Here is a 25,972-nt window from a genome sequence, read left to right as displayed (position 1 = left end):
TTTTAGACTAAACTTTTAATCTTCCTCACCCCCAAAGAATCTGCTTCTCTCAGGGTGGTGTGTCCCTCATACTATTTCTTGGCTGAAACTTCTGCCTTAACAGCAACTGAGTGTTTCGTCTCAGGCTCCCCTGTGTCCCAGAGCAAAGACCTGTCTTATCCTGATGGCGAGCCAAGTGCATTTTCTCCGGCAAGGCCACCTCTGCCATCACAGGGCTGCTCCCGGGTCCCCTCCTCCTACAGCAAATCATCTCGGGGTTAGGTGGCGTCTGTCTGAGCTGTTTCTGACAGTTTGTTCTTTATCTCCACAGAAACACTACTTCCCCATCAACTACAAGGTCCCTGTGCCTTATGAGGGGGTGCTCAGAGTGGCCAATGTCACCAGGCTGGTGAGAATCCCCTCCTGGGCTGGGCAGTCCCCTGCTCCACACACATCCCATGGGCCTCTCCTGAGAGCCACGTTGGTTTGGCAGGTCCTGTTGCCAATGGCCTTTCTCGGCCCTTCAAGCAAGCCCACCCTCGGTCCAGGCCCGAGGCTGCCCGCGGTCCACAGTGGGCGCCTGTGATTGGCTCCCTATGCAGGGGCAAGTGGGTGGGAGGAGGGCCCAGAGGGCCATGCTTGGAGGGTTTCGATGATTTCCTCTATCCCTCAGCAGAGGGCTCGGGTGAGCCAGCAGGAGCTGCGATATTTGTGGGTCTGGGTGAGTCTCAGTGCCACTGAGGCAGTGCAGGAGGTGCTCCTGGAGGACCACCCGTCCAAGCAGTATCTGGAGGAGATACACAGACTGCTGGTGGACATCCAGCAGCACCTTCTGGTGAGCCAGGCGGAGGTGTGGGCGGGCAGGGCATGTGTCTGCACGTGTGTGCATTGCATGTGTGCATGTGGGCCTGTATGCGTGTGGTAGCCCAGGGCTGTCGAGGGAGGATGAGAACACGTGGAAAGTTACGGCACATCCTGAGGAGTGTGGGAAAAATGGGGGAGAGGAGGAGACAGCCAGTGATGACCTAGGGGAGGGCTGGGATGTGCCTGAGATCCTGTTCCAGGTTCTGTCTCTCACTCTGCGGTCCTGGGCTTTGTTTCTGCATCTAAGAAACAAGGTTCCTTTGGGGGAGGGGGAGGAGGGATGAATAGGTGGAACACAGGAGGTTTTTAGGGCAATGAAACGCTTCTGTATGAAACTGTAATGTTGGCCATGTGCCATTACGCGTTTATCAAAGTTCATAGAACGTACAACACAAAGAGTGAAGCTTAATGTAAACTGTGGCCTTCAACGAATAATAATAATAATATAAAAGGGGTTCCTGATAACTGCCTGCTCAGGGTTAATCTGAGGCCTTGGAGTATGTCCTCCAAAAAGCCTGGGGACTAAGGCGACCAGATGAGTGTGTGCCCGTGCAGGCCACATATGTGCCGTGGGACCCCTCTCTACACCCCATGTTGCCCTGCTACCCACCCCACCCAGACCTCCTCAGGACCCTGGCACACACCTGCCGTGGGGACCCCCACCAGCTCCCCAGCTAGAACACCCAACCGCAAATGTGAGCGTCTGATGATCCCTGGCTTAGGGACTAGCAGCTGCTTTTGCAGCTACCTTGAACTTTGAGGAGGCTTTTGAAATTCGGGCAGAGGCCGGGCACCCCAGCGATTTCCTTGGTGGCTCTTTAGGCCTTGGGGCAGGGTGGGTGGTGGCGCTGACTTGGGGAAGAGACAGTTTTCCATTCTCGATTTTCCTTGAGAGTGTCTCTGGCTCTGAGAGGTCTCAGGAGCTAGTTTGGGAGCAAGGAAGGAGATCGTGGGGTGGGCTAGGGCCCTACCCACCTGGGCTGTTCAGATTTAACCAGCTGTTCCATGTGTTCTAACGTTAGTGGTTTAGGACCTGCTCTGACTATGCGCAGCACCTGTCAGGCCGTGGGGAGGGACCATGGAATGGGCCCTATTTTCCCTCCCACTAGCCTCACTTGTCTCTCTGAGCCTGCGCGCTAGGTCTTTTTTTAAGGGCTGCTGTAATAAAGTACCACTAACCGGTGACTTTAAAACAACAGAAATTATTCTGTCACAGTTCTGGAGACCAGGAATTTGAAATCAAGGTGTGGGCAAGGCCATGCTCCCTCTGGAAGCCCTACCTTTCTTTCTGCCTCCTTTCTACCTCCTCCAGCTTCTGGTGGCTGCTGGTATTCCTTGGCTTGTGGCAGCATCCAACTTCTGCCTCCATCTTCACAGGGCCTTTCCCTCTGTCCTCATGTCCTTTCTCTTAGAAGGACACTTGTCGTTAGATTCAGGGCCTATCCTAAATCCAGGATGATGTCATCCTGAGAGCCTTAACATAATTATTTTTGCAAAGACCCTATTTCCCAATAGGTCACATTCATAGGTACCAGGAGTGTGGACTTAGACATAGCTTATTTAGGGGGATAGGAGAGGGACACACAAGTTAACCCAGCACACTTTCCCTTCAGGAAGGTCCTTCCCCAGCTTAGGCGCCACATTTCTGGCTACAACAGCAAGGATGCCCAGACCTCTGCCCTGTCTGGCCTGCCCCCTGTAGTCATTTTTCAAATGATGAGAAAACAGAAGGCTCTGTGTTGTGCTTGGGGGAGGGCCATTGAGGGGGACCCCCTCCCTCCCGGAAACTTGGCACCTGCAGCAAGAAGGAGAAAAATTGCTCACAGGCCTCCTGAGCACAGGAAGGCTTGTCCTTCTTCTGTGCTTTGCACAGCTCCAGGTGGGACAGCCCCGCCACAGCCCTCTTGGGGTGTGGACTGTCTCTTCACTGGCCCGTGGTCCTACCAGTTTTCTCCCTTCTAGGATGTGGAGGTGGGCCCCAAGGTGGAAGCAGTGTTGTCTCTCCTGAGTGCCCCAGGGCTGAGCCTGAAGCTGGTGCGGCCCAAAGCCCTGCTGGACAACTGCTTCCGTGTCATGGAGCTGCTGTACTGCTCTTGCTGTAAGGAGCTCCGAGTGCGTGGGGGTCGGGGGAGGAGGCTGGGCTTCTGTGCTCTGGTCAGTGGCAGAGCCGGCACCCTCCTGGGCATGCTCTCCAATCTCCAGGGTGGCAGGCCATTTCTGAAGCTGAGAAGGGCCCTGCATAGGGGACAGGAACAATGTGACTTGGTCTGGGCCAAGGGGGGTGTTGACCCCTCCTGCAGTCTTTTTTTTTGCTCTCTCCCCTGCAGGTAAACAAAGCCTCGTCCTAAATTGGCAGAACTGTGAGGTGCTGAGCCCTCGGCCTCACAGTCCAGAGCCCTCGTCACAGTGTGTGGCCACCCAGCTGTACCCTCTACGCCAGGAGCCCCCCACCTCCCTGCCCCACGCCCTGGGATCCCAGGCTGGTCCCCCAGCTCAATGAAACTGCTGAGGGCACAGGAGGAGGCCTCCTGCCCCAAGTAGCCTGTATGGAGGAGCTCCCACAGTTCAACTGGGCCTCGGGCGTCACTGGGTGGTGATGCTGAGCCCCCCTTGGGAGACGGTATTTTTCCTTTCAGGAGGATCCTGTGCCTAACGAGGGCTCAGCTTTCCTCCCCCCATACGTCACCAGGAATGGGGGGGGGTCTGGGGGCACCTGAAGGTGAGCAGGACAGAGCTCATGGCCCCTCGTGGCACCACCCGGCTGCCTTGCTCAAGGCAGTGCTGTCTCCTGGGCCGCAGAAGGGAGAGCTGTGCCAGGTCGGCTGGTGGGCGTGGAGGGGACAGAACTCAGCAAGGCCGAGGAGAGGGCAGAGCCAAATGCCGAATCTTGCCACAGTGGGTGCTCTTCCAGTTTCTTTGTTTTCTATTAAACACCCGCTTTGTTTTGTTTTGTTTTGTTTGGGTTTGCATTTGCGAGGGTGAACCTGGAATGGCTGCGAGCCCCTCCTCCACCTCGTGCTCCAGCTCCAGCTGGCCAAGTGCAATGGGCAGCTGGTCGGCTCCAGGCCTGCGCCTGAGGGTTCCGACTTGGCATGGGATGGAGCCTGGCCAGGGGGCCGGAATGGTGGACATGTGAGGCACTGAGTTCCTCCCAGCCCCACCTTAGCACATAGGGCCTCAGTGAGGCCGATGCAGCACAGCAGGAGGTGCCGTCAGACTGAGCCCTGCAGTGCCTGCTGGCCAGCTTCCTCCTCCATCTGGCTGCCTCAAGACAGGTCCCCTCAGGGGCAGAGCTGCGGCAGGCCTTCAAAGGTATGCATCCTGGCACAAGACTCAGTCCTGCTACACAAAGGCCTGGGCTCCCCGGGAGCACCTCACCCCCTCAGTCTGGAATCTGGATGGGAAAGGGGGTGCTGCAGGCGGCAGGTGAGCCGCAGCAGAGGAAGCAGGCGGAGGCGTGGGTGTTACAGTACAACTTTATTAATACTGGGGTCTTCACAGTGCATTTGTTACTTGTAGCAGTGACTATTTAAATCAGGGCAGGATGGGGCTGAGGGGAGAGGAGAATTTATCCAAAAACTGACAGAAAGAAAAGAAACAAAATGGTTCAGATGGGATGGGGGGAGAGGGGGTGCAGGGGGGAGGTGAAGGGAACAAAGACTGAGTGGGAACCATGAGGGGAGGCCTGGGGTGGGAAAATAAATTAAAAGAAGGAACAAGTTAACAACAGCACCAGAAAAGTTACTTCAGTCAAAAGAGTTTGAAAAGAATATTTCTCTGTACAAAATGAAAAATAAAACGAACGTAAGGAAGTCCCCCAAACCAAAGTCTGATGCGGGATGGCTGGCTCGGATCCCGGGGAGTGGGCCTACACGTGGTCACTAGACGACGAGAGGTGGTCAGAGGGACGGGGTTTATGTACAGCCCTGGGTGGCTTGGAGGGGAGGGGCAAGTGGGGGTGGCTGGGATGGCTGTGTCCCCCCGACCCCCCCTCCAAAGCCACCCCCACTCCCCAGGAGGCAAGCTCTTCCTCTCTGGAAGCCAAGGACCCAGCCTCCCTCCTACCCCACTGCTCCTCACCCTGCTCCCCTCACACTTCCTGCATCCTACTCCGCACGCCCACCTGGGCGGTGCCCTGTGCAGCCCTGAGGAAGGGGCCATGGAGACTCCACCGCAGGGCTGCCCGCACCAGCCCCTCTGCTCTTGCAGCCTCTTCAGGGCTCCTTGGTCTGGGCCCCGTCCAGGTGCTCAAACCTGGGCTCTGAGGTTGGCCGCAGTGCTCAGCAAGGTGGTTTTCAGACCTCGTGACTTACAGGTACTGTTCTACGTTGCCCTGGGGGAGCTGGGGGTTCCATCCACTTGGGGGCACCTTTGGTTCCCCAGCCCCACCTGGCCATGCTGCCTGGGTCCCAGTTCCGGGCACAAGCACTACCAGGATCGCTAGCTGGTGCTGGGAGACTCAGAGCAATCCTGTCCGGGCCCTGCCACCCTTTGAGCTCGGCTCTCTGCTGGCCTGCAGGACCTCATGAAGTCCTCCACTCGCTGGAGGCACACCTACTTTTACCTGTTTAGAGTTGGCACAACTTGGTGCAAGGAGGGGGAAAGACACTCCCAGCTCGCCCCACCCCTGCTTTGCTGCCAGAACAGGCCAGGACTGCAGGGCTGGGGTGGGTAGTGCGTCCTGGGATGGCATCTCCTCTGGCAACAGAGAGTCAAAGCCAATCTCCCGGGACGTGCCCCTGACCCGGCCTGGCCTGGAAAATCTGCCTCCCTGGCCATCCCAACCTTAATTTGGCTTTGCTCCAGACGCTGGAGAGAACAGCTGCTCCCTGGCTTTTGGGGAGCCAATTCAGCCCTCCTCGTCCTGCCATGGTCCATCAGGCCACTGTAAGGGCCCCCCGTCCGTCAGGCACTCTTGAACACACCCTGTATCGTCCACCCTGTCCCCACATACGGTCCTTGTCCAGTCAGCTCCATTTTACAGTCATAACCCCACATCCCCTCTGCGGCTCCAGCCCCCACCCCCAAAGGTGGCAGAAACTGTGAGCAAAGTGCCACCAGAATTAGTTTTGACATGCCCAGATGCGGACTGGACATCTGAAAGCAGCTCCTGAAGCCTCTGGACTCTTCCCTGCTGCTGCACCCTACTCAGCAACCCCAGCCACAGCTCACAGGGAAGGGAAAGGCAGGACACGGAAACTGCCTGAGGGTCCCCTGCCTCCTCCAGCCAGGGCCCCTGCGTTTCCTACCTGAGACCCTTCCCTCATGGTGGGCTGGCCTCCCAACTTCACCTTCCCCCACAACCACCAGCCACTCTGCACACCTTCAGTCAAAGCCACTACCTTAGCTGACTGGGCACCCCCTCCACAGCCACCCTGCCTCCCTGACGGAGAGGAGCACGGGAGAGGCAGAGAAGTGAAAGGCAAGGACAGGGGCTCAGTCAGAGGCGGAGCAGCCAGCATTCCGGAAAGGCCCGAGGCACCACCAACCCTGGGGAGAAGCCGGGGCCAGGTAAGCTAGGCTGTGGCACTATGGGCCCAGGCCGGGTGGGGGGGATGGCGAGAGGCTGGCCTGGCCCCTCCGCCGTGGGCAGGGGAGTGGACTTGGGCTCACTGAGATGTGGGAAAGGCAGGGCCTGCAGGGAGAAAGAGGAGGAACACAATAGGCAAGGAGAGTATAAAACAGGCTCCAAATCCAGTTCAAGGCCTGCAGGCTCCTGTCGCGGTGAGGTCTGTTAAAGAAGTCACTTCCTGTTTAAACGTCCTCGAAATCCAAGCTGGGTGTATCTTTTCATAAAGTGGCTTTGCCTTGTGTGATTTAAAAAAAACCAAACTTGCCTGGCTCTGCTCTCTCCTGGCTCTGCCTCTGCTCAGAGCCCTCGCTGCTCAACAGGCCGCCAGCCTCACACTCGGCCAGAGGGTGGGAGGGTGGCGCCATCACAAGATGCGTGGCGCTGACCTGTCGTTGGTGACGGTCCTGCGGAGCCGCACCCCTCGCCGGATGGCCACCAGCATATCTTCAGCTGGGGGGTCCCCAGTGGCAGCTGGGGGCAAGATGGGCGTCTCCTCGGAGGGTGTGGCTGACAGGGCGGTGGGGAAGGGGAACTGGCCCTCGCCCAGGGCATGGGCGCCCGCCACCAGCTCCCCGAGCTTCTCCACCAGGCTGTGCCGGTTGGCGGCCAGCTGCTGCTGCTCATCCTCGGCCCCCGGCCCGGGGTAGCCAGCGGGCTCGGAGGCCGGGCTGGCCCAGGCTGTGTTGGGCAGGCTCAGCCTCTTTGGGGAGGCCTTCACCAGGTCCGGTGCCAGGGGCGAAGCGGCCTCATCGCTGTAAAAGACGCACTCCTCGCTGCCCGCCCGTGTGGGCCCCACGTAGCCAGGGGAGTCGGGCACAGTGGGTGTCTTCACGGGGACGATGGGCGGCCGGATGGGGATGGGTCCGGCACTGGAGAGGGCCCGGCGCACGGTGGGCTTGGTGGAGGGCGTGCGGCGGATGGTGGCCACGCCGGGCGGTGCGCCTGAGGCGGTGGGCAGCCCGGCGGTGGGCAGCCCAGCTGTGGAGGCTGGGCGCTTGGTCTGGATCAGGCGGCGGTAGTTCTGGGCGATGTTGCTGTTGCGAGGGATGGTGGAGGACTTGTCGAACTCGGGCGGGCCCTCGCTGTCTGCGTCGCCGTTCACAGAGTAGCAGTCGTAGTCAGAGCCTGGGGGCACGGGAGGCAGTGGGCCGGGGCCGCTGGGCTGCAGGCCCAGGACCCCGCCCCAGCCCCAGGGCCTACCTTGGGAGGGGATGGTGTCCTCGGAGCACGAGGGCGTGGTGGTCTGCGTGCTGTAGCCGCTGGAGTACTGCAGCGAGTCCCGGCTGCTCTTCTGGTGCTCCAGGCTCAGGCCGCGGGTCAGCACCATGGCCAGCTCACTGGCCGCAGGGGACACCTCCTCACCGTGCTGGGGGTGGGAAGACTGGAGGCTGAAACCTCGCTCCCCAGCTTCCCCCTCAGCCAGGACTCCAGGGGGCTCCCACCAGGGGCAGAGCTTGCCAGGTCTCCTGGCACTGACCTGGGGGTAAAGGTGGGGCCCTGGCAAGGCTGCTAGGGAGCTACTGCCTACCTTGGCGGCAATCGTGGCAGGAGACATGCGGGGGCGTGGAGCTTCCTCTCCACTGGGGCCCACAGTGCCCCCACTGGCCGGGCCTAGCTCCGGGTCTCGGAGCAGCTCCACTCGGTCCTTCCTCCGCTGCAGGGTGGTGCCCGAGGGCTGCTCGTGGGGACCAGCCTTGGCCCAGTCCTGCAGGACATGGCAGGCAGGTCAGGGGGACCCTCGGTCCTGCTGTCTCCAGCCCAGGAGCACCTCACTGTAGTGAAAGGTCAGGGCTTCCAGGCCTACGTGGGCTCACAATCCAGGCCAAGGATAGAGTCTGGAGGGCACTGTGACCCCTCGGTCCCACCAGGCGTGGGAGGAAAAGATGCGCGTGTGTGCGGAGTGGCTGCAGTGCTGCCCAGGGAGCTTTTCTTTCAGGGAACAGGTGCTGTGTGCACACCCTCTGGCTGGACTTGGGCCCTCCCTGCAACCCTCAGCAGGTGGGGAACACTGACCGAGGTGGGGGAGCTGCACTCGCTAACGGACTGGCAGGTTTCCGAGGCCTCAGAGGACGCAGAGCTGGAGGACTTCTGCCATGAAGAGGCCAGCAGGCAGTGCGGGGAGGCCGGAGGAGAGGAGAGAATAGAGCTGGTCACAGGGCCGGCTTGCAGGGGGTGCTCCGATTCTGCAGCTCCCCCACCCTCCAGGGCCATGGCTGTGAGCGTCTGTAGCAGAACGCAGCACCCAGAGAGCACACATCCGGCACTGACCTACCCTATAGCCCAGACCACGGACCACACGTTTTGAGAATGAATGACAGGAGTCGCTGCTGCTGGATGAGGTGGGCAAGGGAAAGAGAGATACTAAGGATGGCGGCGTGCAACTGGCTTGAGCAGCTGGGTTGATGGTGTCACGGTTTCCTCAGAAGGGCAGGCCAGGGGGAAGTGTGGAGTCCAGAGCTCCATCCTGCAGCACATGTTAGTGCTGCCTACTGGTATCGACACAGACATGCAATGTAGGCAACTATATTTACAAGTCTGGAATTTAGGGAGACATTAGGGTTGGAGCCATAAATCCAGCAGCCATAAGACAGAATAAGGTCACCTTGGCACTGAGGGTACTTAAGAGAAAAGAAAAGGTTCAAGGACCTCACGCATGCCAACATTTAGTGGTTGAGAAGAAGAGGAGGGTCCAGCTAAGGCGAGTGACAGGGGGCTACTGGTGAAGTGGGAGGAAAACCATGAGCAGGTGACATCACAGAAATCAGTGGAAGAACCTGATGTGTGAAGGAGGGTCAGCTGTGCTGATGCTGCACGGGGGGGGGGGGGGGGGGGGGGGGGGGCATTCATCAGATGAGGGCAAAGGGGCATCTGCGGAGACCTCAACAACTGTTTCAGAGGAATGGTGGGGGCAGAAGTCCATTGAAGAGTGGACTGAGTGTGCACAGAGACTCCTCTCTGGGCAGTCAGAGGGGATGAGGTACCCTGGGAGGGCCCCCAACTCAAAACAACAACAAAAAATGTGAAGAACAAAGAAGCAAGAGCAGAAACAGGGCCATGAGGGTTCCCCAGGGCAGATGCTGGCTTCCCGCACAGTGGTTGGGAGTTTGGGCGAGTGGCAGGGTGACCCAAATTCAGCCAGGGAACCTAGAAGGGGATCGATCAGTGGCATCCCTCACCCCAGATCCTGTCAAATTCTCTAAATCATCCTTAAGTTAGACCTCTGGGTTTTTTACAGTTTGTAATGAACCATGATCACCAAAATAAAAGGAAACAAAGCACCAGAGGGTGAGGATCCAGAAGAAACAATAAAGAAATTTAAATTTTTACCAATGCAACTGTTAAAACAAAAAACACACAAAAAAACCGATGGAAAACTGAATGGAAAAAATTAAACACTTAGGCATGAAAAAATCCGCCTCCCCCAAAAAACAACAAAAAGAACAACTTAAAACTAGGAATAGAATGGAACTTCCTTAATCTGATAATCTGTACAAACAGCGATCCTTTTTTCTCTGAGTTGCGAACAAGCTAAGGATGCCCACTACCACCATTTGTATTCAGCACTGGAAGTCCTAGTGATGCCCTACACAAGAAAAAGAGGTAAAAAGCAAAAGGATTGGAAAGGAAGAAATAAAGCAGTCATTATTTGTAAAATACATGATTGCATAGGTAGAATATGCAAAAGAATCTACAATTATCAGAATCAATAAGTGATTTTAACAAGGTTATTGGATATATAATCAATATGCAAAAAAATCAAATTTTTAAACATCAGCTACTGAAAAATAAACAAAAAAACCCTAAAAAAAGCCAATATAATTTAAAATGGCATCAATAAACATCAAGTACCCAGGGGAAAAAAATCCAATGATAGATGTGCAAAATCTTTACATGAAAACTACAAAACATTGAAAGAGGCTAAAGCCAAAATAAATGGGGAGAGATATACAATCCCAGTCAAGATCCCAGGATCACTGTTGCTGATTTTGGTAGAAACTGACAAGTTGATATTAAAATTTACCAGGAAATGCAAAGGGCCAAAATTAGACAGTGTGATACTGAAGAATACAGGCTGGAAGACTTTCACTACCAAGTATCAAGATTATTTTATCGGTGGGAATGCAGACTGGTGCAGCCGTTATGGAAGGCAATGTGGAGGTTCCTCAAAAAATTACGAATAGAATTACCATATGACCCAGCAATCCCTCTCCTGGGTATCTACCCAAAAAAATCTGAAAACATCTACACATAAAGACACGTGTGCTCCAATGTTCACTGCAGCTTTGTTTACGGTGGCCAAGACATGGAAACAACCAAAATGTCCTTCGATAGATGAATGGATAAAGAAGTTGTGGTATATATACACAATGGAATACTATTCGGCGGTAAGAAAAGATGATATAGGACCATTTGTGACAACATGGATGGATCTTGAGAGTATAATGCTAAGCGAAATAAGTCAGACAGAAAAAGCAGAGAACCATATGATTTCACTGACATGTGGTATATAAACCAAAAACAACAAAAGAACAAGATAAACAAATGAGAAACAAGAACTCATAGACAGAGACAATAGTTTAGTGGTTACCAGAGGGTAAAGGGGGTGGGGGATGGGAGATGAGGGTAAGGGGGATCAAATACATGGTGATGGAAGGAGAACTGACTCTGGGTGGTGAACACACAATGGGATTTATAGATGATGTAATGCAGAATTGTACACATGAAATCTATGTAATTTTACTAACAATTGTCACCCCAATAAATTAAAAAAAAAAAAGGATTATTTTTATCAAGTTACAGTAATTAAGATGATGTCGTATTGGTACAAGAACAGACAAATGAACCCATGGAACTGAATACAAACTCCAGAAACAACCACACACCCAGACACCTGACTGATGACAACAGCAGCACTGCTGTGCAGTGGGGGGGGAATGGGCTTTTCAATAACCTGTCAGTTAAATATCTGTATAGAAAAAAATGACCCCATACCACACACACACACACATACACACACACACACACACAATCAATTCCAAATGAGCTGTAGATCTAAATGAAAAAGGTAAAACAATAAAAAAAGGCTTTTAGAGGAAAACACTGTTGTGACCTCGGAGTACACAAAAATATCTCAGGACACAAAAAGCACGCATGATTTTTAAAAAATGGATAAACTGGATATATATTAAAGAATTTAAGCTCATGAAAAGACTTCAATAAAAGGGTAAAAAGGGAACCCACAAAATCAGAGAAGATATCAGATGAAGGACTTGTATCCATAATATGTAAGTTCTACGAATCAGTAAGAAAAACACAAACCACCTGGCAGAAAAATGAGCAAAAAGTTTGAACAGGTCCTTCACCAAAGAGGCCATCCAAATGGACTTTAAAAGTATGGAAAGGTGTCCAACCTCATTAGTCATTAGGGAAATGCAAATGATAAACACAGGGCACTGTACACCCAGCAGAATGGCTAAAAGGAACAAAATGTAAAATGCCAGGGCTGGTGAGAATGAGGAATGGCAAAAAGCCACTGCTGTGCTATTCTTGCCACAAGTCTATGACCTCCCTCTAATTACGGGAAGACATCAGACAGACTCAAAACGAGAGGTAGTCTACAAAATATCTGACCAGTATTTTGCAAAAGTATCAAAGTCATGAAAAAGGAAGATGGACTGAAGAACTGTTACAGCTTGGAAAAGCCTAAAGAATTACAACTAAATGCAATGCAGACCCCGGCATGGATCTGGGACTCCTGGGCCAGAAAAAAGACATTAGTGAGAACACAGGCAAAATCTGGCAAAGGACTGTAGGTTAGTTCATAGCACTGTGCCAGTGTTAAATGTATTGGTTTTGAAAATTGTCTGGCAGTTACGTCAGATGTTAGCATTAAGGAAGCCTGTGGGAAAGGGAAGTGGGGACTCAGTATTCGTGTTACAACTTTCCTACCAGACTGAAATTATTTCAAAATAAAAAGTTAATCGGATGTTAACTAGACCTATTGTAATGATAAAAAAAAATCAAAGAAAACGTTAAAAGAAAAACCTCAATGGATAGGCGAGGCTATAGAGAAAAAGCAAATTGGCAGAGCTGAGGAAAGTATTCATAACGTAGTACAGAGAAAACAGGAGATGGCAGTAGGAGAGTCAGGAGACAGACAGACAGAATGGGAAGGTTTGACACAGAGAGAGAGGGCAGAGCACTCACAAGGGACCAACAACGTGACTGATAGCAAATCTCTCAACCAACAATGGAAGCCAGAATACAGCGGAAAGCTACCTTCCAAGTACGGTGAGAGAACAACTGTCACCTCAAAACTGTGTCCCTGGGAAACTTTCAAGAAAGAGGACAAAACAAAGCGTATTTACACATAAAAAGCCCATAGTGTACTACTACAGACCTATTCTAAAAGAACTTCTAAAGGACGTACTTTACTGCAGAAAGAAGGAAGTGAGGAAGACATGAGACTCAAGAAAAACATGAACAAAGAAATGTGTGAACATATGCATAAATATAAAAAAATACTGTGTGTAGAAAATAATGACGACATTAAGGAGAAAAATGCCATTTGTGGCTGTTACAAAAAAGAAGAGAATAACACGTAACACCGTGTTTCCCCCCAAATCACCGGAAAACAAGCCCCGGCATGATTTACAGGAGGACATCCCCTGAACACAAGCCCTAATGCATCTTTTGGAGCAAAAAATTAATGTAAGATCCGGTCTTATTTTCGGGGAAACACGGTAGCTTGGAAGTTGGGAGGGAGTGGGTGACTGAAGTTAAATATGTATTAAGGTCCTTGAATTATTCATGAGGTGGGTTTGTGACTGCTAAGGATGTGTGGTAACATGTCAAGGTAACCTGCAAAAGAAAAGGAACAGAGTATAACTCACAATCCAGTAGAGAGGAAATAATGGGAAAAGGAAAAACAAGGGAAATAATGGGAAAAGGCAAGGGAAGAGACAAAAGCAGCACAGAAAAAAACAACGAAGAGAAAGAAAAAAGTAAGATGGAAGTCCAAAAAACGTCAGCAGTCATAAATATAAGTGGACTAAAAATGCCAATTAAAAGATAGGGATTGTCAGAATAGATAAAAAAAGAAAATCTAGACATATGCTGTTTACAAGAGACTCCTCTAAAACATAAAGATACAGTGAGTTTAAAAGCAAAGACACTGTGATAACGAATACTGACAGAATAAAGCTGACGCAGCTGTAGTAATATCAAGCAAAATGGCCTTTACGATGGATAAGGGACAGAGGATCAACGATGCCGTTAGAAGCTTCAATTCACTATGAAGAGTTGACATTTTAAACGTGCATGCACCTAATAAAAGCAAATAAATAAAGCAAACATGAGTAGAAACTATATGGGAGAAAATAAGAAATGCGTATTTTGCAATTATTGACAGGTGAAGCACAGGGATGAATGGGCGATGAGGGAGAGACGGTCAGTGCAGACAACTCTTCTGAGAAGTTCTGCTGTGGAGGAGACTAGGTGGCTGGAGGAGAATGAGGGGGAGGGAGGGCTTTTCCGATGGACGATACTGGAGTTCACTTGTGTACTGGTAAGACTGAGCTGGCACAGGGTGATGGGGACGTCCTGGGGCGAGAGCGCCGGACAGTATGGAATGCTGAGCCCAAGGGGAAGCACTAGCGGATGGGAGGGACAGCAGGCTGGATGGAAATGCAGGCTGGGTCACTCCCATCACCCTGCAGACAGCCCCCTGGGCAGGAGGCCCGACCTCCCCTTGTCTTCTGCAGTTTTCCCAGTTTGTCCACCTCACTGAGGCTGCAGGAACTGAGACAGCCTGCATCTGAGGAGAGTCTTAGGCCAGTCTCTGGGTTTAGAGAGAGGTGGTTCAAGTGTGGAGAAGGGGGAGGGTCCCAGGGAGCCAGAGCCAGTGGCAAGCTGCCGGCTCCCAGCAACTATGACTGAAGAAGGGAGGAGGCAAGGATGGAGATATGGAGAGGAAATGGGGTCCGCAAAGCCCCCTGCTGACACTGCTGTGGTGATCCTGGCTGCTCCAACACCTTCCCACTTCTCCTTGGCCTTGAGGCAGGGAACTCAGGCTGGTCCCCAAAGTGGTGGCCCTGGAGACCTTCCAACCAGTGTCAACAGCTGTAGGTGGCCCCACATGTAGATAGCCTGAGGCTGTCATGAGGCTATTGCACCCCACCCCCAGCTGGTCCTGCTGACACCCCCTCACCTGGCTGGTGATGTCTGAAGGCATGGGTGAGGGAGGCTTGGAGTAGGTGGCATCCTGGGAGACGAAGCCAGAGTCGTGGGAGGAAATGCTGGAGAGGCGGGCAGTGGCGGTGGCTGGCTGCGCCAGGCTGCGGTAGCGACAGGTGGAACTGGGTGAGTATGTTTGGGCACCCCCAGGCCACGGGGCTCCGCCACCCTTGGCACTGCTACTGCTGCTGGGGGCGCTGGGGGATTGAAGACAGGGGGCACAGCAGCCAGACAGGGAGACACAGAGGTGTGTGTGGAGGGGTGACATAAGAGGGTGGGGAGACAGGTGAGGGGCAAAGGAAGGAAAAGACAACGTCAGACTACAAGATCCTGAGACCCACATGCCACAGAGGAGCCGGCTTCTGGGGCTGTGGGACAGGGTAGGCCCCAAGGGGACAGCGCCCAAAAGCTGGCCCAGCCCCTGCCCCTGGAGTGCTCCAGTGCCCTGGGTGTCACTGTCAGGACATGCCCAGTCTCTCCGCCTGCTATTCTGCCAGTAAGAACAGTGGACCTCAGATTAACGATGGGGAAACTGAGTCACCAAGTGTGCTTCCCAGTTGCGCTAGAACCAGATGCGTCTGATTATTTCTAGACTGCCTTCTCAAAGTCCGGTATTTGCCATCAAATCCCAATTGGATGTCAGTGTGTAGTGACGGTCTGTGTGGGTCCTGGACCCATCACTGTCCTCATCCCCAGCACCGCGAGCGAGTCCTGTCCCCACAGCTCATGTCCTCTCTGCACCCATTTCACTCTCGGGCAATTTTCCTGGCAACGAAGGCTGCTTTCCTCCTGAGTGTCACACTGAAGTCCCCCCGTTCTTGGTCATCGGTGTCCCTTGCGATCAACCCTCCCTCCTCTGCCGGCCACCCACCCCGGGTCCAGCAGACCCAGGCCCTCCTCTCCCTGCAGTAGGTGTGCCCAGCCAGAGGTGGTTCTGGGGAAGGGGTGCCTCGGCAGAGGGGGCTCCCACAGGAGTAACTCATTCTGTGCTCACTGCTCTCTCACCCAAGGAGCCTTGACTCTTAAATGTCTTCTCCAAATCCCACCTGGTGTCAGCTCAGGAAGTGCCCCTGACCCTGAGCCTGCCCAGTGATTAAGTGAGACCTGGGGGGCCAGCTTGGGCTGGGGTTCGGGCCTGCGGCAGCTGCCCAGGAACCAGTTCTCAGGAACCAGCCAGGCTGGAGTGTCTGGAAGGCATGCTTGTGGCCTCAGCACATGCTGTCCGAAGCCTCCACGCCCTCCCCGATCTTAGATTCTTGCTATTCCTCCAGATTGCGCTGGGACTGGCAGAGCCCAGTGCTTAAATATGGGAACTGTGTCTGTTTCCCCTTCTGTGAAATGGACACAACACCGTACCCGATATGGTGAAGTTAGGATTCAATGAAGAAAATGCATAAAGCATCGAGCATGGCACCTGCTACAGTTACGGCTCCATAAACGAAGCTGCTCCTGCACCCCCACTCCTGCTAACACATGCCCGTGCCAGCAGCAGTCTTGTGATGGGGGAGTATTTTCCCTCTGCACTTACAAAGTCCTGGATGATGCAGAAGTTGTGTGAATTCTGGGGCCCTGAAGTAGTTCTTGGTGCAGTCTTTGTGGAAACTTCCCCATTCCCTCCCAGGGTATCCCTGCACCCTCCCGACCCCCTACTCGCCCCCCGCTGACCTGCACATGCTGGACTTCCGGGAGCTGGAGCTGCTGGGCGATGAGGGTGGAGTCTGGTAGGACCAACTGTAGTCTGAGCCCTTCAGGTCTTTGATCACCTGGACAGGCACATGGGTGGGGGTCACTGGAGGCAGGCCTGTCCTTCAGAAAACCTTATCATTTTCCTGGGGCCCCAGAGGGCTGATAGGGCCAGAGGCCCCCCATTCTCTTCCCAGTTAAGAACCAGGCCCCAGCAGGAGACCCCCAGAAGTTGAAGCACCCCCACCCCAGCCACTTCCTAATGCAAGCTCCTTACTCGGGGGCGGAAAGCAGGGCTGCCAGAGGGCTGGGGAAGATGTCTGGGGGAGATCCTACTCTCTCTGATTCCCAGAGACACTGCTGCACCTGGGCCAGGCCCTCGGCTCACACACACTGAGTAAACTCTGAGCCCAGCCTGGGCCAGACAGGGAACATGGGAGAAGCAGGTGCTCCTGAGGATTCACTGTCGCTGGCAGAGGAGCCAGGCGAGAGTGACCACGAAGGACGCCATGGGGGTCAAATCCTGGCTCTGCTGTGCCCCTCGGGCAAGTTCCTAGACCTTTCTGAGCCTCAGTTTTCTCCTGTGAAATGCAGCCAATCATTGCTGTCTTAAGAGGGCTGTGGGGTGAGTCAATGAGATGAGGCGTGGAAAGTGCATGGCAGAGTGTTGGACATTCAGTCAGTGCCCAGGAAGAGCAGTGCCACAGGGCTGGACCAGGGGGAGCACAATGGGGGTGGCGTGGGCAGGCAGCACCAGCTCTGTCCGGCTTGTTCAGGTGGAGCCGGGGGCAAACTCAGGGCCAAGCCCACACACGCAGAACTTCTGCCCATCTGCTTTCAGTCTGAGGCTCCCCTTGGGTCTGGGCACACCACCCCTCACTTGGGCAGGTGCGCCTGGATACCTCACAGTGGGTGTCAGGACACGTCTGGTCCTCTGTCCCCAGCTGCCTCCCCCAAATGCTGTCTCCTTTCCTCATCTACTGCCCCCGACCAAGGGCAGGCCACCCCTCCCCACGCCCCGTCCCGTCCCCAGGGCTAACTACCTGCTCGCTGGCGGGGGGCAGCTTGTGGGGCTCTGCGGTGAGCACCACCAGGTCGTCGATGATGCCCTGCAGGTGGGTGATCTCCCCCAGCATGGTCAGCTCCCCGTTCTGAGGAAGCAGCATGTCAGGAGCGCAGCCCTGCCTGCCCCCCTGCAGGAACAGGCCTCCCCTGGCCTGTCCTCCCCCTTCCCCACCACCCAGGGCTGCTGGGGCTGCTGCAGGTGGGGCGTGCACAGCTTGGGGCTAGTGAGAACAAGTGTCCAGACCACATCAGTGATGATGAGCTAGGAGACCTGCCTTTAGGCGAGGACGATGGGGCCCCAAACGCACCTAGCCAGGGATCCCTGAGAAGTGGCCTTTCTCCGAAGTCAAGGGGTCAACTCTGGGCCCCGCCTAACCTGCCGGGACCATCAAGTCACCAAGAAGAGCTCAAGCCCTGCTGGGCCCAAATCCTCGTTCCTGGGATGTGGGGAGGTGGCACCCCGAGGGGACTGCTCAACTAGCCCGACTGTGGGGTGCTCTGCGCGCCGCTCGCACCCCAAGGACCCACCACCACAGGCTGTAGGAAGGTGATGAAGGTGCAGAAGCGGCCGCGCTCTTCAATCAGGGCCCGGCGCACCGCCTGCTTCTCTGTCTCCTCCAGCAGCAGGTACATGTCGTTGACGTCCTGCAGGGCGCTGTCCAGCTGGGGCTGCAGGTCTCCTTTCCCTGGAGGGGTAGGGAGGAGAGGCTCGCTGCATCTGTGGCTCAGGCCCCGTGATGGTGTCCCTGGCCATGGGATTGGGCACTGCCATGGGGGCCAGGGGACGGGGAGGGCAGTCAGGACTCCAAGGCTTGTGGAGGGGCTGGTCCCCCGAGCAGGCAAAGAGAACAGACAGACATGCACATGGGAAAGACACCAAAGCTGCCAAGCCACCCAGGACCTGGGGTCAGCAGCGTCCTGGGCAGACTCAGGGCTGTCCTTGGAACAGCTGTGCTCAGGGGAAGCCCAGCGGCGACCTCCACAACAGTTGAGTCTTCCACCCCCCAGGACACCCTCCCACTGAACAGCGCCCCCTTGCTTCCCAGGATACAGGGAAGCAGCGTGGAAGCAGGACAAAGTGGAGCGTGGGGCTCAGCTGCTGGGCAGGCCACGGTCAGGGGACCTGGGGCTGCACCCTGGAGGGCAGGGAAGGGGGTGTTTTAGTGTGGGCCCCCACTGAGCTCAGGGAGCAATGCACAAGAACAGCAACAGCGACACCAAGAAGCAGTGAGAGAGACAGAGAGAGGCAAGAGGATGATGTGAAGGGGTGGTGGGCAAGCGACAGGTAAGAGCTCGGGGCTGGGCCGCGATAGGGCAGCCAGGGCCTGGGCCCCCGCCTGGCCCCGCCCAAGCCCGCATGGCCTGGAGGACTGACCCAGTGGTGGCCCCGGACTCCTCCCTGGCCAGGGGTACTGGGGACCCCAGGGGGACTGTGCCCCAGGCCCCTCCCTCGCTGGACCAACTGCCTTCCTCGCTCTTCCTTGTCCTGGAGAGGCTCCTTCCAATGGCCCTGAGCTGGGGGACACAGACAAATGCGACAAGGACGGAGGAGCAGCTGGAGGGACGGACATTTGACTTACCAAGTAGCTCTACAGGAAGGATGTGGGAGAAGGAGAGACAGAGAAAGAAAGAATGTGTGAAAGACAGCCGGATGGACAGAGCCCCTCCTGGGGTGGGGTGGGGGGTGCCTGGGCCTGCGGGGCCTCCTGCCGCCTCCCTGAGAGGGGAGGTCTGGGTCAGGTCTGGGGTGCAGGGAGGCTCCCTCTGTCCCACCCAACAGACTGGAGGGCCCTGTGTCCAGCATAGGGCCCCTCCGGCCAGGATGATGCCCTGGGGCGCCTCAGAGGGCAGCGGGGAATGTGGAGTGGGCTGGTGGGACTGTGCCTCCGTGGGCTGCTCTGGGCTCTACCTTTGCGCGCTTTCTTCTGCAGCTTCAGCGTGTCTGAAGACTTCTTCTTGATTTCGTGCCGGGCTCGTTTGTACTCTGTGCAGGGGATGAGAGAGGAGCACGATGACGAGTGTCTCTGTGGAGTGGTGGCTGGTGGCGGGAAGCCCCAGCCCAAGCACCCGCCCACCTTTCGCGTGGTCCTTATCCAGCTGGTTGACTGACTTCTTCCAGTCCTCGATGCGCTCCTGCAGTGGGTTGATGAGGCTTTCCAGCAGCGCGCTGTGGACAGGGGTTGTGTAGGTCAGGGCCACCGGGGGAGTCTCCCTGCGACAACCCTGCCCGCCCGCAGCGGCCACTCACTTAGTGAACTGCCGCAGCTTGGTCTCGATGCTGCGGTGGCGCATGCACATGCGCGTGAGCGCTGAGCCGATGTCCCGCGTGGCCCCTGGCGAGGCAAGCGCACGGCGTGGGTAGGGGCCCCGCCTGGGCCTCTGCAGTCCCGGACTCGGCCACGAGGGGGCGAGCTGGCCAGCAAAGGACCCGCTTGCAGCCTGCTCCCCGCCCCCAGCATTCTGCAATCCTGCCGGCCCCAGAGGGGGATTTGATCATTTCCCAGTAGTTACCGAGCACCTCCGTGTGGGACCAAGGCCCTGCCCACGCAGGCTATGCCAGCCTCCTGCAGCTGCGGGTGCTCTGGTGGTCAAGGCCAGGAGCCTCCCTTCACCCGGCTGCGAGAGGCCAGAACCAAAGACTGGGCAAAATCCTCTCCCACCCCATCAGAAACCCCCTCCCGTTGCCCAGATGCAGGAGTAAGAGGCCCGGCACGCACTCATTGTCTTAGTTCTCACCACCCCAAGGAACAGGGGCCCAGGTCCGTGCTACTCGGACCAGAAAGCAGAGGAGACCCCACGACCTACAGGGAAGGCTCACCTGCCCCTGTGCTCTCAGAAGGGCAGATGGGGGTGGCTGAGACGAAGCCATAATCAGACTCACCGACAGGAAGGTGAAGTACTGGGGCTCAGGGGTCAAAGGCCCACCCACAGCCAGAACAGAACCCCCCTGTAACATTCCTGTCATGGTTCACCCACTGCTGCTTGCATGCCTCTAGTGACAAGAGGCTCACTCTCTCTACAACCAGCTCCTTCCATTAGGGAGCAGAACTCAAGGTGCAGACTCGGTCTGGCTCAGCTCATACTGCACTCAGCCTTTCCAGCCTCCAAGCCTGACCTGGAGCCGCCCCAACCTCCAGCCACGCCCCCTCCCCACCTCGGGTGTTGGTGGCCATGTCGGCCACTTTCTGGAAGGCATCCAAGAAGGCCACAGCAGCCAGCACAGTGGTCCTGGGGAGATGGACAGTGGGATGGTCTGTGGTGAGGTGCGCTCCCCTCTGCCCGTCCCCTCCCCAGCGGGGGCGCCCTCAGCAGCCTCACCTCAGCTGGGAATGCAGCTTCGTGGCTTTGGAGTTGAAGTCCTCCCAGATGGGGTAGGAGCTCTGCGAGGAGATGGGAGAGGAAGTGAGACATGGGGCTGCAGGGCTCCATCCAGACCCTGGGCAGTTTCTGAGAGAGCAGCCCTGCCCCCGTGGAGGCTCCTGGGCCCTCTGGGAGGACAGAGGACCAAGGACAGAGCCATGGAGCATGAGAAAGTCCTGGCCCTGGGAACAGGCACCTTTGCTCATCCCTCCTACCTGACATCCCTCCTACCTGAAGTTCAGCCTCCTGTCTACAGTGGGGACTGTTTCGGTCCACATCCTCCCTCGAGAGAGACGCAAATAGTAAATGGCAGGTAGGTCTTGTCTCCTCGGGCCTCCCCAGGGGCCCAGCAGGGGATCTCCGATGGACAGCACGCTCCCCAGGACACAGGTTGGGGCGCTCCACATGGCACTGTGCACAATGGCAGGGCTCAAGGCACAGCACGTCTACACGGGGGCCTGTGGGGGCCCCCACTATGTGCCCCGGAAGCTCTGCCAGCCGGCCATCCATCCATTGCAGGCCAGCAGCAGTGGCTCCCAGGCCTGGGGAGGATGCGGCTGCTGCAGGGCCCAGCCAGCCTGCCCAGGCCAGCCGGGCCCCAGGCTGAATGGGGCCTTGTGCGACCAACAGAGCCACCTTTCTCCACCCCCGGCTCCCTTCCCCTCCTGGGGACACAGTGTGGCCTTTATCCCAGCCTGGCCCAAAGCTCCAAGTTGGGAGGGGGTTTCCCAGTAGGGAGGCCAGCTCTTGGCGACTGCGTTGTCCAGTCTGATCAAGGGGCTTTTCCGTCTAACGTGCCCTCCCACAGCTGCAGGGTCCTGGAGGAACCTCAGCCCCGGCCCAAGGGCCCATTTGGAGGCCTCGATCCTTGAAGGGGGTCCTGGGCTAACAAAACCCCAGGCCAACGGGCTTCCAACCCTCCCTTCCATGTGGGATGAGGTGCTGGGGGCTGGGCTATTTCTGGCGAAAGGGGGAAGGTGGAAACCCCAGCCCCCTGGCTTCAGAGGGAGGCTCTGCTGGGCTGGAACCCCAGGGGCAGGTTAGAGATGGCCTCTCCAGCTGAGGACAGCCTGCAGGGGTGGAAAGGAGACACGGGCTGCTTCTGGGAGCCTCAGAAACACCCTCCCGTCCCAGCCGCCCAAACAGTGCCCAGGGAAAGCAAATATTTGAGAAGTTCACACAGGCTGGAACTGCGGGGGGAGGCTGCGGGTGGGCTGTCTCCATGTGGGCACAGCTCAGGGGAAAGGGGCCTGGGAGGTCATCCCTGGCAGGCCCAAGGAGCTGAACCTCACCTTGGCACTCCCAGGGGTCTTCTGAAAGGTGGCACCCTCCCACCACCTCAAGCCCTCCAGCCCGAAGCCTTGCTGAGACCTCCAGGGAGGAGAGACGACGCTGGGGGTACAGGGGTACAGAGGCAGCTGTGCTGGACCTCAGGAAACCTTCTCAGCCCCTGGAGCAGCCTCTAGGCAGTCTGACAGAGCAAGGGAGTAGGATAAGCGGGACAGAGATAGGTCCCTCCTCCCTTAGCCAGACTTCATGGCCTCACTTTCCTGTGGGGAGGGAACAAGAGAGGGCCCGGGGAGGCCAGGCCCAGTTCCACCTCAGCAGATGGACCAAGAACCTTGGTCTCTAAGGACTGGGGACTCCACTGGTTATTCATAAAGGACCCGAGACAAGGCTTTGAGGGGCCGAAGCAGCCAGTGCCCCAGGGGAGTGTCCTGACCCTGGCCATGGCCTGGCATCTGGCTCTAAGACCCTGGGTTGTTCTACTGGTGACAGTGATTGCTACTGTTCATCAAGTGCTTATGGCGGGCTAGGCTCTGTGCTGAGCCCTGTCACTGTGTGATGGCACTGAATTCTTCCAACAGCCCTGTAAAATGAATACTGTTATCACCCCCATTCTACAGATGAGGAAACTAAGGCTAGAGCTTAATTAAGGTTAGACTTGCCCAAGGCCTCCGAGTGACAGTCAGGATCTGATCCCCTGACTGGTCACTTCCAGGGGAGATGAGTATCTGGGCATCAAGGGTGCGGAGGTGGCGGGGTCTACAGGGATGGGAGAAATACCCAGCTCTTCCTTCCCCCAGCGCAGTGAGCTGCTCTGGAGGGGACAGGTGACGTGCTTGTTGCTAGAGGTGTGTTCGTGAATGGGATGAGACCCATGAGGAGGCCGCTGGGGCCCCTGGTGCTTAGAGACTGTCAGGCGGTGGTTGTGGTCCAGACGAGGGCCGTGAAGGTGAATGACCCCGGCTACAGTCCCTGAGAGAGGGCTTCCTGGGTGACCCTGAGCCAGGCCCCCCCTGAGCCTGTCTCCTCACCTGTAAGATCGGGATGGGAACTGCACCTCTGTTGTGGGGTCAGTGTAGAGACTCGAGGAGGAGGCACTGCCTGGAAAGCACTTAGCCCTGTGCCAGCACCTAGTAAGTGCTCATTTAACTCCAGCAGGATTCCTGCCTCTGTGTCTGGGTGACACTCCCCACTCTTGAGAGTAGGCAAAAATGAGGACCCCATTTTCTGGATGGGCCAGGTGCTGGGTGGAGGCCGCCTTCACCCTGCTGCAGGTGCCGCACCACTCCTGTCATCTTGGGCAAGTCCCTGCCCCTCTATGGGCTTCAATGGGCAGCCTGGCACCCAGTAGGCATCTAAGCTGAGTTAAATGAGGCACAGCTGGCAGGAAATGCTCTTGAGAGACCCCTCCCCATCCCTGAGTGTTGCCCCCAGGCTCCAGGTGCATCTTGAGGAGCTGTCTCCCCTGACCCGCAGGCCAGTGTCTGGGCCTCCAGATGGGCCGGGGTGGGCTGCTGTGGGACGTGTGGTCACACTGTGGAAAGACCTCACAAGGCAAGCTCAGTCTTCTCAACTTGCCACCTTCCTCTGTGGGATCCTGGCTGCTTCTGTGGCTCAGGACACGGAGGGAAAGAGCCAGCAGCTGCTCCCTAAATCCAGGTGATGGTCTTCCAGGTGGCCCGGTCCCCTGCCTGTCTCTGGCCAGATGCATATGTCCTAGGTGGGGAATACTGGTACTTGGCATCGCCCCGGTGAAACTTCTCCCATTTTGCCTCCACATATCAGAAAATCCTCCCTGAACTCTTGCTACCATCTGGGCCTGTTTCCTCTGTCTCATCCCAAATTTCTTTGCAAATGGGTTAGAGAGGGAGGGAGGCAGTCCTGCCCCTCTTCTCTAAGCAAAAGTTGCTGCTCTTTGCAGTGTTTTTGGAGAGGCTGTCCGTGGGAGATGGTGCGGGAAGGTCCCACCCTCAGCCTGCCTTGGGAGTGGCTGGGGGAGCGTGGTCTGGACGGCTGGGTCCCAGGAGGGGATCCCAGTGCCAAGGCTCTGATGTCCACATGGCGAGGGGCTGCTGAGGGCACAGAGAGGCCAGGATTTCTGAGGGCTGGCAGAAGGGCCTGGAGGTGGAATTGTAAGGGATGGGGGTCTCAGGGGAAGCACCCCACACAGGGGTGGGGGCACCCGCATGCTGCCAACCCTGCAGTCCCAGGCCAAGGTAGCTTCAGTCCCCTTCTGGGGGGAGCAGTCTATCTGGCAGCTGCCCCTGGGGCTGTTCTCCTGGCAGCACCAGGAGTCCCCGGCCTGCCTGCAATCCCCTTCCCCTAGAAGGGCCTGCCTAGGCACTGGGGGGACAGGTTGCACCTGAGTGAGCGGTGTTTCCCCCTGGGCCTGTGATATCACCGTGGGACTGCATGCTGTGTACTTGGAAGTATGTGATAGGTCGGGAGGGTGGGGGATCTCAGGAGCTCCCACGGGGAACCCAGTTCTCTCCCTTGTTCTTTCTCCACCCCCCCACCCCCCAAAAAGGGTAGGAATGCTGGTTCCTGACCCCCTATCCTGTCAATGGAGCTAGACCTTCTCTTCGCCTCATGAGCCTGAGTCAGCCTGGCCAAACCCTGGCCTCTTTGGGGGACAGGATGCCCCTCATCTCCTAGATCGACAATGAGGGGTGAGGTGAGGGACAGCATCCCACAGTCTCCTAATGACCTTGAGCCAGTCCCAGGCCTCAGTTTCCCCACCTGGTGAGCCAGTGGTGGGTCAGGAACGGGTGACCTACTCCAGCCTGACCTTGGGCAATCCTGGGGAGGGGTCTGGAGCTGAGGGCCTGGGGTGGAAGTAAGGTAGGGAAGGCCCTCCCTTGGTGGTGTCCACCAACCCAAACCTTCTCCCCTCCTTCTTCCAAGGTGAGGACAGAGGCCTTGAGAGGCAGGGACAGTCCTGGAGACCTTGGAGTCCTGAGGCTTCTGGGACTTGTGGCGGAGGTCCGGACCTGGGGAGGCAGTCGGAGGGTCGAGTGCAGTGACCAAGGTCGGTGGGGAAGGAGTTAACGGCTCTCAGCTTTATTATTTTTCCCTGCTTTGGTGGTGACAGCATTGTCTGGGCTCCAAGGCCAGCCTTGGGGGGGGCGGGAGGTGGGGAGGCCATGGTGGTGTAGGGGGCGGAGGCCGGAGAGACCCGGACCTGTTAACGGGTGGTAGAATCGCCCCGAGCCAAACCCCATTCATGGTTTGGGGGTCTGGAGTGCAGGGAGCCCGGGTGTGTGCAGGCTCGGGTCAGGACCCCACGGGGGAGTCGCAACCGGACGTCACCGGGCATAGACCCCGGGGACCGTGCGGACACCCTGACACACGAGCACCCACACCCTCCAGACGCGCTCCCGGAGACGCAGAGGAACAGCAGACACAGGCCGGACACACTCAGACAAGGACACACAGACCCCGCGGCGCAGGGACACAACGGGGCAGTGCTGCCCGCCGCCACGCGTCCCCCGAGAGGATCCGCGTCCGCGCCGCGCGCCCCGTTACCTTCATGTCGTTGACGATGGCCTGGAAGAGCCCGCCCAGGGCGCCGCACTCCTTCTCCGCCGTCTCCATGCTCCGGCCGGGCGGCAGCGGGGCTCAGGCGGGGCGCAGGGAACCGACCCGGGGGAGCCGGGCCGCGGCGGGCGCTCGCTCCGGGGCCCGGCCGGGCCAGCCGCCTCGGGGCCGCGCTTAGCGGCAGGCCGCGCCACGCTCCGGGGTCGCGGGCCGCCGCAGGGCGGCGCGGGCCATGTCACGGCGGGACTGGCGGCGGCGCGGGGGGCGCGGCGCGGCGCGGGCAGCTGGCGGCGCAGCCTCGGCGCGGGGACTGAGGCGGCGGTAACCGGAGCCGCCGCGGCGCGGGCGTCACGTGGGCGCGGCGAGGGGGACGCAGAGGGGGAGTGGCGG

The 25,972-nt window shown here is 57.0% G+C and overlaps 2 protein-coding genes across 17 annotated transcripts in view; one reads left to right on the top strand and one right to left on the bottom strand.

The window, feature by feature from the left end:
* IL34 (interleukin 34) overlaps nucleotides 1-5,842 on the top strand; it is a 58,474-nt gene extending 52,632 nt beyond the window's left edge. For 5 of the 6 annotated variants that reach the window (XM_033127172.1, XM_033127175.1, XM_033127176.1 and 2 more), the window contains 4 exons: nucleotides 311-388; nucleotides 653-814; nucleotides 2,806-2,941; nucleotides 3,171-5,842. In XM_033127172.1, the coding sequence (XP_032983063.1) occupies nucleotides 311-388; nucleotides 653-814; nucleotides 2,806-2,941; nucleotides 3,171-3,343 (549 nt within the window). In that variant the 3' untranslated portion in view covers nucleotides 3,344-5,842. The remainder of the gene's footprint in view (nucleotides 1-310; nucleotides 389-652; nucleotides 815-2,805; nucleotides 2,942-3,170) is intronic. The other variant, XM_033127177.1, reaches the window with a different exon arrangement.
* MTSS2 (MTSS I-BAR domain containing 2) lies at nucleotides 4,304-25,894 on the bottom strand. Of its 11 annotated transcripts, none has more exons than XM_033127169.1 (15): nucleotides 22,051-22,232; nucleotides 20,717-20,778; nucleotides 20,553-20,626; nucleotides 19,647-19,731; nucleotides 19,474-19,565; nucleotides 19,308-19,382; nucleotides 18,979-18,987; nucleotides 17,927-18,084; nucleotides 17,377-17,484; nucleotides 16,316-16,413; nucleotides 14,625-14,847; nucleotides 8,429-8,503; nucleotides 7,944-8,120; nucleotides 7,616-7,781; nucleotides 4,304-7,540 (listed from the first exon to the last, which is right to left on the bottom strand). In XM_033127169.1, the coding sequence occupies exons 3-15, from the start codon at nucleotides 20,569-20,571 to the stop codon at nucleotides 6,780-6,782; spliced, it is 2,046 nt and encodes a 681-aa protein (XP_032983060.1). In that variant the 5' UTR covers nucleotides 20,572-20,626; nucleotides 20,717-20,778; nucleotides 22,051-22,232; the 3' UTR covers nucleotides 4,304-6,779. The 11 variants fall into 11 exon arrangements, with proteins under 11 accessions (XP_032983060.1, XP_032983057.1, XP_032983053.1 ...); XM_033127166.1 differs by lacking the exon at nucleotides 22,051-22,232 and adding an exon at nucleotides 25,571-25,894 and having other exon boundaries at nucleotides 4,306-7,540; XM_033127162.1 differs by lacking the exon at nucleotides 22,051-22,232 and adding an exon at nucleotides 20,990-21,300 and having other exon boundaries at nucleotides 4,306-7,501.
* Nucleotides 25,895-25,972: the final 78 nt, after the last annotated feature.

This window comes from Rhinolophus ferrumequinum, chromosome 15 (genome assembly GCF_004115265.2).
Source record: "Rhinolophus ferrumequinum isolate MPI-CBG mRhiFer1 chromosome 15, mRhiFer1_v1.p, whole genome shotgun sequence".
Lineage (NCBI taxonomy): Eukaryota > Metazoa > Chordata > Mammalia > Chiroptera > Rhinolophidae > Rhinolophus > Rhinolophus ferrumequinum.
The sequence above is the reverse complement of the archived record's forward strand: the minus strand, read 5'-3'. Positions and strand labels throughout refer to the sequence as shown.

Bases quoted from the DNA above. Each gene is read 5' to 3' on its own strand.
- MTSS2 (XM_033127160.1), bottom strand. From the start codon at position 21,268: ATGGATGGCCGGCTGGCAGAGCTTCCGGGGCACATAGTGGGGGCCCCC. The intron at 16,414-17,376 runs GTAGTTAGCCCT...GTGCCTGTCCAG, and splicing joins TGCCCCCCGCCAGCGAGCAG to GTGATCAAAGACCTGAAGGG. The intron at 8,121-8,428 runs GTCAGTGTTCCC...CATGTCCTGCAG, and splicing joins AGTGCAGCTCCCCCACCTCG to GACTGGGCCAAGGCTGGTCC.